Source organism: Brachypodium distachyon, chromosome 2 (assembly GCF_000005505.3).
Source record: "Brachypodium distachyon strain Bd21 chromosome 2, Brachypodium_distachyon_v3.0, whole genome shotgun sequence".
NCBI lineage: Eukaryota > Viridiplantae > Streptophyta > Magnoliopsida > Poales > Poaceae > Brachypodium > Brachypodium distachyon.
This window is the reverse complement of record NC_016132.3, coordinates 36,030,131-36,040,068: the sequence shown is the minus strand read 5'-3', so window position 1 is coordinate 36,040,068 and position 9,938 is coordinate 36,030,131. Positions and strand designations below refer to the sequence as shown.

The following is a 9,938-nucleotide window of genomic DNA, read 5'->3' as shown; positions in this document are numbered from 1 at the left end:
CTGAGATTTAACCATTTTTCTTAAAGATCAAACAACTGAGATATAGCCACGCCCAATTGTAAAATAACAACAGTTGTCTTCATTGAAAAATTATTATTCCTTTGATAATTGCCAAACACCAAACAATCACAAAATATCCCCCACATTACACTGGTACACACCCATTTCATGAAACTGCTACAGTAGTTGAATAAACTCCAGCTAACAGATAATCAACTATTCAACTCCCTTTTCATCGTCACTCTAACCCAACTGGTCACCAAAATTAAGCCAGCTAACAGAAAATCTACCCCCATTACTCTCGATGATCACTAATTTCAAGCTGTTGCCTTTGCTCTCGCCATTATGGCTTTCCTTCAAAAAAAAATTGTTGCCTTTGGTGGCGCATTCACGGCCTCGAATCTGGGCTTCTTGGCTTCAAACTTGTGCTTGCTAACATCCAACGACTTTTGTGAAAAAGAGAAATTTACTTCAATATTTCAAAATCGTACACGAAGTAAGAATCGTGCTGCAAAGCATATCACTACACACCTGTGCACATAATCTGATCCTCACAAAGGATCAATGCTAGAAGTGATGGCGAAAACGACTGACCAATACCTCCACTTGGATTTTTTGTCAGTTTTAAGATCAGGGTTTTTAAAACAAAAATTCTACAGCGATAGAATATTATCGTAAGGCATTTGTGGTTAGATACTCTAGATAGATTGTCAAGATCTCATGTTCCTTATCAAGAACAAAACAAACGTACTCTACTCTACAAACAACACCCCTCATATCTTCTTCCTGTATAGAGAAATCATTCTTTCCATGGAGCAAAGTAATGGGGAAGACTCACTAAAGAGGTGTTTCGCAAAGTATTGATCCAATGATAAAGCACAGTCAAGCAATAGGAATTCAGGTATATCTTCAATAAAGAAAATATTATAGTATTCCTTTCTTAACTGCCAAACATGAAACGATCACAAAATATTTCATTGGTACACCACCTATGTCATAAATCATAAAACAACTGCAGTAATTGAATAAACCCCAGCTAACAGATAATCAACCCCCTTTCCATTCTCACTGCAACCTACCTGGTCACCAAAATTAACCCAGCTAACAGATAATCAACCCCCTTTAATCCCCACGATCAATACTCAATTTCAAGCTGTTGCCTTTGCTGGCGCCTTGACGGCCTCGAATCTGGGCTCCTTGGCTTCAAACTTGTGCTTGCTGTAGACATCCATGTAGTCCCCAAACACATACGACTCCGGGTACTCGCCGCCGGCGCCGCCCACCGCCGGCGAGATGGCCGCCTCGAAGGCCGGGTTATAGAACGAAGCCACGGAGCGGCGGTTGGCGTCGCGCATGGGGAGGACGCGGTGCCAGGCGCTGCGGTAGCGGCCATTGCTGAGCACCTCGATCTGGTCGCCGGTGTTGACGACGATGGCGTCCGCGAGCGGCTGCACGGCGAGCCACTCGCCGTCCTTGAGCACCTCGAGCCCGCCGACCTTGTCGTCCTGGAACAGCAGGATCACGCCGCCGGCGTCCGTGTGGGCTCGGAGGCCGGTGACGAGGTCGGGCCGTGGGCACGGCGGGTAGTGGCTCACCTTGGTGCCGAAGAAGGGCGCGTGGCGGCCGTGGCCCGTGAAGGCGGCCTTGATCCGGCCCGTCTCGAGGCCCAGGTTATCGTCCATGGCCTCCATGACTCTCTCGGCCAGCTTCTTGAGCTCGGCCCGGTACTCGTGCATCGTCTCCTTGAACCCCGGCGGGGAGGACGGCCAGCTCTGGGTGTCGTCGTGGAGGTAGAAGATGTCCTCCCAGTCCATGTCGTCCACGGGCGCCGCCGCCTCGCCGCGCCGCTCGGCTTCCACCAGCGCTTCCAGCGTCCGCACCGGCTCCGAAACCCGGAACGCGGCTTCTCGGAGCCGGTAGCTCTCCGAGCAAACCTTCTTCACGCGCTCCAGAAGCTCCGTCGGGATGCCATGGTTCACCAGCTGGAAGAAGCCCCAGTTCTCGCACCCGTCGGCGATCTTCGCCATGGTTTCGGCTCTCTCGGCGCCGTCCAGCTTCGAGAAGTCGATCACCGGAACCACCATGGCTAAACTATTCTTGGGGAAGATGAGTTGTGAGCCTTAACTAGCTAGCAGCTGGCTCTGGTAATTGAGAAGAGAATGGTGTTCTTTGCTGCTGATGGGTGGGATGCAGGGAGACGAAATGGCCTTTTATAGAGGTTTTGCAATGACAGCTGCAGGCTGCAGGGTTCGGCTGCTCCAAGCAAATCCTCTGCATAGAAAAGGAAAGACAGTTCTCTGCATAAAAATAAAGTAAAAAATTCTCTGCATGTGTCAAAAGGAAAGAAGTTTCTGGGATGGAGCTGGCTATAGATTGCTATTTGGTTGGATTCTTATGCTTGGTTGGATTCGGCAAAGTTAACAGAACAGACTGATTGATTGGTCATATCATTGTCATTTGTCAATGGCTTGTCTGACCCAGGAACAAATCTATCACTCTCCATGTGACTTTCTCAGAAGAACCATCAGTAAACCATCATATCTCTGGGAGTCTGGTGACTGAAGAACCATACTGTAATAAACTACCAGAGGATGGAATCGTATTATGATGCTTGATAATTTGTTATGCGTATGTTCGAACAAGTTGATTTGGGAAGCTTGACTAAGCTAGGACATGTTGTTCTTTACCTGCGTACTGATGCACTTTTTTTGGGAGCGTCTGCTATTCCTTAGTTGATTAAATAGAAACGAACGTTATTCGGCAGCTCGGTGGTTCCCTTCCTGTGTTGCAGAGCTCCTCCACAAAGAACATGCTATCATCTCTGTTAAGGCCTCTTTGGTTTGTTAAAAAAAGAGTAAAAGCAAAGGAATAGGGAATTTTCCTTTTTTTCCTTGGAATTAAAATTTTTCTACTAGCGTAACACTAGGATCTATATGTAGACGTAGATGGATCAGGATCAGAATTAAAGCACTTTCTGGGATGGAGCTGGCTAGATTGCTATTTGGTTGGATTCTTATGCTTGGTTAGATTCGACAAAATTAACAGAACAGATGGATTGATTGGTCATATCATTGTCATTTGTGACCCAAGAACAAATATATCACTCTCCATGTGACTTTCTCTGAAGAACCATTACTAAACCATCATATCTCTGAAGTCTGGTCTCTGAAGAACCATAATAAACTAGCAGAGGATTGAATCGTACTATGATGATTGATAATTTGTTATGCGTATGTTCGAACAAGTTGGTTTGGGAAGCTTGACTAAGCTAAGATAATTTTCACAGATGAGATGAATTTCAGTATTTTTAAGAGTGAAGTTTCAAAATTGTAGATGAGCTTTCAATGAATGTTGTCGGATAAACTTATTGTTTGACAAACTTTCAAATCTTTGGGATGAATTTCCAACTTTTTTATGGATAAACTTCCAAAATTTCTAGGATTGGACTTCATTTCTTTCACTTTTACAGCTTGTTTGGCACCTATCATTTGGGGCTAGAATTGTGGAGTTCATTTTTTTTCACTTTTACAAAGATATTACAAACTCAGACATTGGTTATTATATGTACCTCATTGTGACGTGGACGATACTAAAAAACTCAGATTTTGCTTAATATCTTCTCATCCTAATCCATCCGCAGTTAGACTAATTGTATGCAATCCTTTCCTTTTCTATCATGTGTTGTGCAGATATGCCGCGCGCGTGATCTAGCTAGGGGGTGTTCAAATACGGCTTTGCTTGAAACCGTAAAACCTCCGTTCACAATATTTTGAACTAGCACACTCGCTGACATCAACATTTTTTTAAGAAACATCTGGCTTTATTGAATCAATAAACAGAGTATAGAGGATCGGTAAATTGAACAAAAACCGACAACAAAGAACCCTAATGCAACTAAAAGTTACACCAAAATCCTTTGAAGTAAAAATCTCTATATCCGTCACACGTATCTTGAAATTTTTCCATGTCTCTGATGATGAAATTTGATCAGACCTGCACAAGATGGACTAAACTCATAGGGTTTAAATATCCGCTTGAGTCGCTCACCGCTGCCGATGAGAACCTAAGATCATTCAGTGAACTATGGCCGGGGAGACACCCTTTGCAATGCAGGTAGCCGAACCACTAATTCATCACCTAACCGATGAAGAAGAAGACCAAAATAACAAAATAAATAAACCGCGAGATCCACTAGCTCCATGAAGTAGATCGTGTTGACTACGCCAGGAAGAGGATGTAGCCGGGATACCATTATTCCATTCAACGTCGTCTACTCCACCAAAACGCCACCGCAAGGACACAAAACTTCACAAAGAAAATACACAAACGACATACGGATGTTGATGTATGGTTCCTCTCGTCACACGATGCCTGTCGAAAACGAGGGAAACCAAAATAAAATCGCAGCTTCGAGGCCTCTTGCTCCCGGCGGCTGACATCATATAATTAGCCGGTTTTGGACGGGATTGTAGTCGGCCTGCGTTTGAACACACCTTAATGTGATCTATCCCTTGGCGGCTCCTAAAATTCCTTTCTTAATTTATTCCTGATTGCAAGTTAGGAACTAACCGGCCCATGCATGAATGATTATTTTATCAACGGTTATGTACCTAACTAATTTTTTTTTTGGCACTGATCAAAATCAAAAGGATGACTTGTTCAAAGCACACGAGACGAAGAAAATTAATATACTACTACTGCTCGGAATGGAAACTAAGCGATTAGTTAATTAATACATGCATCTGGCAAGGATATCTGCTTCCTCAACATTCAACTTCTCCTGTAGAATGATAGCTAACTGATAATCAACTAATGACTAACTAATTTGTTTGTTAAAAAACTTGTTTAATGAATAATTTGAGTGATCGTTAATAATTTGTGTGATCGTCAATGGTTTCTTAGTAAAATCGAGGTTATCACTGTTATGAGTATAAAAATGAATTTTATTAGACAACAAAAAATATTTTTTAAGAGAACAAACAAAAGAATGAATTAAATAATCAGTTCGCCTATGCCTTCGTCGAACATGGATGACCTCCAATAAATTCATGTAAGTTCGAGACCATTTCCGTACTTATGGTGTCTCCCCTCATGCAAAGTACTATTAGTGTTGACGTGTCATTGTTTTGGTCTCGAAATATCACACCGTCTTGTTTTTTTACCGGAAACAAATTAATTTGGAGGCCAAAAATGAAAAATGATGAAAAAGTTTGTTGACCATTTGTGTCTGGATTCAATAAATGTTGACATGGCAAAGGGATCATTTGTGTCTGGATTCAATAGTTAGGGGATGAAAAAGTTTAACGACCATTTCCGTACTTATCGACAAGTTGAGAACGAAAACCGTACTTTCATTTGAAGTGCACAAACAAAATTTGTGTCCAAACAACGAACTGAGCCTAACTTAGGTGGTTGGTTCCTTGTGGTGGAACCAGAGCCCACACAGGTTTAAATCCCAGACTTGGCATTTTCTTGTGCTCGCATTTCCTGTATTTATTTCAGGTTTTAACCGGTGTTGTGTTTTCAGTGGGAGTGACGTAACCGTCAACTACGAGGCACCTGCGGTGACTTCGTCAATCTCAAAATGATCGGCCGGTGGCTCAGTCTCTCGGAGGTGCTCATAGGGGTCGGGTGTACGTTCGTGTGTGCAAGTGATTGCGTCTGTACTATGTTTCCTAAAAAAGATTGTGTCTAAACATTTTAAATTTGCTAAAACAATCATGGCCAAAAATCAAGGACCATAAAGCAAGGAATCATGTCAATCATTGGTGCGAGAGTGTGAGGTACCAAACATCATCAATGCAAATAAGATCTTGAAGTGTACAGGGATATAACCTGAACTCCTCGATTATGGGGGAGCAATGGCTCTCGCCACTCCCCCTGTCTTCGTCTCTGTCTAAAATGCTCGTGTTTATCCAGAAGAACAAAACCAAACAAAAAACAAAGCTTCTATTCCGGGTAGCCACACAATCACGTTGCAATTAACTCCCCATCTGGTCCAAGATTGCAGATGGAGTTATTCACACAGTTGCAGAAAAAACACAAGAAAGAAAGGGACATCTAGTCCAGTGTCCGTTTGGAACTTAATAATGGAGAGAGAGATCCAATCTGAATTCCAAGCAATCCAATTCTGGTCTTACAAGCTCCAGCGATTTCCCCCACATTTTCCTTGAGCGAATTGAATGCAATGACAAGAACATCAACGTACTCACTACTCAGACAGGTCAGGGCCACTGTTTTGGTCGTCTTGGCTAGATGCGGCCAGTTGATTTGCAGACAGGTTTCTGTGCATGTACCTTCCAAGAAGGCATTGGAAGACGCCAAGTTAATTCAAGGCCACATTTTCCTTGATGGGGAATTGAGCAAAGACTTGTAAGTATTTCCATGGAAGATTTCATTATGGACATAAGAATCAATAGTGTCCAAGAATCTGTACCGTTTTGCTGGGTTTTTTGGGAGGTTGTAGACGTGGCTGAGCCTCTGCCGACTGTGGAGATGATAAGTTTTCCTCAGACTGAAGAATAATATCACGTCATTTACAACAGTGCGAGTAGTTCCAATCTAGAAGAGTTCAGCCTAAAAGATATACTCGGACTAAAAGATTATGGGACTAAAAGATTTTGTCATTAGTTTGATCGTAAACCTCTTGCTACTTCAGTCACTCTCGTGTGCTAGTCAAATTGGAAGCACCGAAACAGAGTGGTTTTTGAGGGGGACTCGCCTAGTCTTGGTGCTGTTCCCGCCGCGATTCAGGTGGAAGGTAGTGCTTAGCGACAGGCTAATCTACTAGGTGATTCTGTTTTCGCCTTCGAGTGGAAGAGATGAGCAGAGAGTCTCTGGCTAATTGTATTTTTGGTCGCCAATTTGGTCCTGTAACTGCATCACAGTAAACTTGTTTTTTAACGGATGACACGTCTGCTTGGGCGTATTCTAGAAAAAAAAATTACTTAAGAAGACACACACACTGATTACCCACCAAACAGGCTGAAAAATCCTGATTTACGGTAGTGAAACTCATGAGTATTTCAAATTGGAACAGCAATTGAATTTGCATCCCTAGTTTGAGTTCAACACACCATTCCCACAAACTGTTCACAGAAGTCCAAACTTGATGTTTAATATTTCCCTTTTGATAGGTCTGAGATATACTTCCATCTCCTGAATTCTTGATCAACTTTCTCTCCTGGCTCTTGCCTGAGTGAAGGCTCCTTCATCCCAATGCAATGTCACTGCACAAGTCACACTGGCATGACATGGACATCACATATCTGGTACTAACAGATACAACAAAAACATGGAGGAGAGGAGAGATGCCAGTTTCAATTTGCCAGAACCATCCAATAGTTGCTGCTGCGGAGAAGGTTCTCACCTGAGCAGGTGCCAGATCAGCTCCAGCGCCTGTATTGACCAGATATTTTTTTCTTCTGAAAATATTTGCCGACCAGTCATACCTGGTGCACTATATATACACCATGGTTCTCCAGCTCAAACCATCACCTGCACAGCATACAGCACCTGAAACAAAGCTCAAATTTCATTCATCGTCTCATCGCCATGGTGGTTCCGGTGATCGACTTCTCGAAGCTGGACGGCGCCGAGAGAGCCGAAACCATGGCGCAGATCGCCGACGGCTGCGAGAACTGGGGCTTCTTCCAGCTAGTAAACCATGGCATCCCGACGGAGCTCCTGGAGCGCGTGAAGAAGGTATGCTCGGAGAGCTACCGGCTCCGAGAAGCCGCGTTCCGGTCGTCGGAGCCGGTGCGGACGCTGGAGGCGCTGGTGGAAGCCGAGCGGCGCGGCGAGGCGGCGGCGCCCGTGGACGACATGGACTGGGAGGACATCTTCTACCTCCACGACGACACCCAGAGCTGGCCGTCCTCCCCGCCGGGGTTCAAGGAGACGATGCACGAGTACCGGGCCGAGCTCAAGAAGCTGGCCGAGAGAGTCATGGAGGCCATGGACGATAACCTGGGCCTCGAGACGGGCCGGATCAAGGCCGCCTTCACGGGCCACGGCCGCCACGCGCCGTGCTTCGGCACCAAGGTGAGCCACTACCCGCCGTGCCCGCGGCCCGACCTCGTCACGGGCCTCAGGGCCCACACGGACGCCGGCGGCGTGATCCTGCTGTTCCAGGACGATAAGGTCGGCGGCCTCGAGGTGCTCAAGGGCGGCGAGTGGCTCTCCGTGCAGCCGCTCGCGGACGCCATCGTCGTCAACACCGGCGACCAGATCGAGGTGCTCAGCAATGGCCGCTACCGCAGCGCCTGGCACCGCGTCCTCCCCATGCGCGACGCCAACCGCCGCTCCGTGGCTTCGTTCTATAACCCGGCCTTCGAGGCGGCCATCTCGCCGGCGGTGGCGGGCGCCGGCGGCGAGTACCCGGAGTCGTATGTGTTTGGGGACTACATGGATGTCTACAGCAAGCACAAGTTTGAAGCCAAGGAGCCCAGATTCGAGGCCGTCAAGGCGCCAGCAAAGGCAACAGCTTGAAATTGAGTATTGATCGTGGGGATTAAAGGAAATTTTATATTGTAGTATTACGTTGGATATATACATGCTGCCCCTTAATATTTATTTAAATATGGGCCATCTCATGGAAAAAAAATCAATATGTAGCGAGAAAAGAAAATGTACATGTTTACAGAACAAATTTGAGTTTGAACAAATTTTACATGTTTACGAAATTCCATCCCACCAATGTATTCTACTCACTCCGATCCTAAATTGTTGTCGAAATATTACATGTATCTAGACGTTTTTTAAGAATAGATACACCCATATTTGGGAAAATTTGAGTCAAAAATTTAGGATTAGAGGGAGTTTTTTTTTTTTGCTTTCTGTAACTTTTAAGGCTTGTTCCGTTTGCAGAATTTTGAAATCACATGATTGAAATGTCATGCACACTATAGTATTGAAAAAAAAATCATGAGGTTGTATGTATTGCTAAGAATCCTTAAAAATTAAGTCAATTTAGACATGATTTTTAGAAATCTAGCGTCTCTATTTCTGTAAAACGAATGATACATATAGGGAAAAAAGAACTGAAGTTTTAAATCCTCTAAAAAACATAAAACCGTATAAGTCCTTGTGTGGTTTTCAGTTTCCACTATAATGGGCCTCTTTGATTCATAGGATTGGAAAATTAAAGAAACATGAAAAATGTAGTATTGCGATGTCATGTCCACTTGAGGCTTATAATATTTTGTTTGCATCAAAGTTTGTTTGATTGGACCAAAGGATTTCTTCCAAGAGATTAGAGTGGATGTAAATTTTCCTATGGAATGTAGTACAAATGAATCCTTGTATGTTGGACCAAATGATGTACTTTGTATGTTAAGCACTTTTCATTCAATTGGTTTTGGAACTAATACTTTCATTTCAACGTTGTGGCCCGTATCGGTTTCATGAGCTCAGTTCATGTTAAAAACACACACGATATGTACATGAACTTAAAATCTACCCTCTTTTATACACTTTGGTCACGGTACTACAACTGCCGTGGAAATCATTGATTTTTGTCACACAATGGAAGTGAAGCTTCATGTGAGGACCTAGCATGCAGCAGGGTACCAGAAGAAGGTGAGGATGGGAGAATCTGACGATGGTCGACGACTGCAAGATTATCATCTGACATCCAACGGCCACAAGTGACTTTCGTTTACTCTATGCAACTCGTGAGCTATATAAGCCCACCTATGTGTGAAGTACAAGCAAGGAAAAAAAAACAGTAGTAGTGTCTTTTAGCTGTACTTTAGACCATCGTCTTTGAGATCAACATCCGATGTTAATTACTTGATGTAAGCAAGATGGATTGTTGTTTTCTCCGCTTTCACAATAAATGGAAGATCTCCTAGTGCATCATAAAATAAAAGCAGCGGCTTTGTAAAGGGAAACGACCTTTCAAACTTGAGAGAGATTGGTTCTAGTTTGTCAGAGTA

At 44.0% G+C, this 9,938-nt stretch overlaps 2 protein-coding genes across 2 annotated transcripts; one reads left to right on the top strand and one right to left on the bottom strand.

The window, feature by feature from the left end:
* Positions 1 to 900: 900 nt before the first annotated feature.
* On the bottom strand, positions 901 to 2,309 carry LOC100826347 (1-aminocyclopropane-1-carboxylate oxidase). Its single transcript, XM_003568889.4, has one exon. The coding sequence runs from the start codon at positions 2,082 to 2,084 to the stop codon at positions 1,149 to 1,151; it is 936 nt and encodes a 311-aa protein (XP_003568937.1). The 5' UTR covers positions 2,085 to 2,309; the 3' UTR covers positions 901 to 1,148.
* Positions 2,310 to 7,469: 5,160 nt separating this feature from the next.
* On the top strand, positions 7,470 to 8,776 carry LOC100825510 (1-aminocyclopropane-1-carboxylate oxidase). The gene has a single exon (XM_003568886.4). The coding sequence runs from the start codon at positions 7,555 to 7,557 to the stop codon at positions 8,488 to 8,490; it is 936 nt and encodes a 311-aa protein (XP_003568934.1). The 5' UTR covers positions 7,470 to 7,554; the 3' UTR covers positions 8,491 to 8,776.
* The last annotated feature ends 1,162 nt before the right edge of the window (positions 8,777 to 9,938 follow it).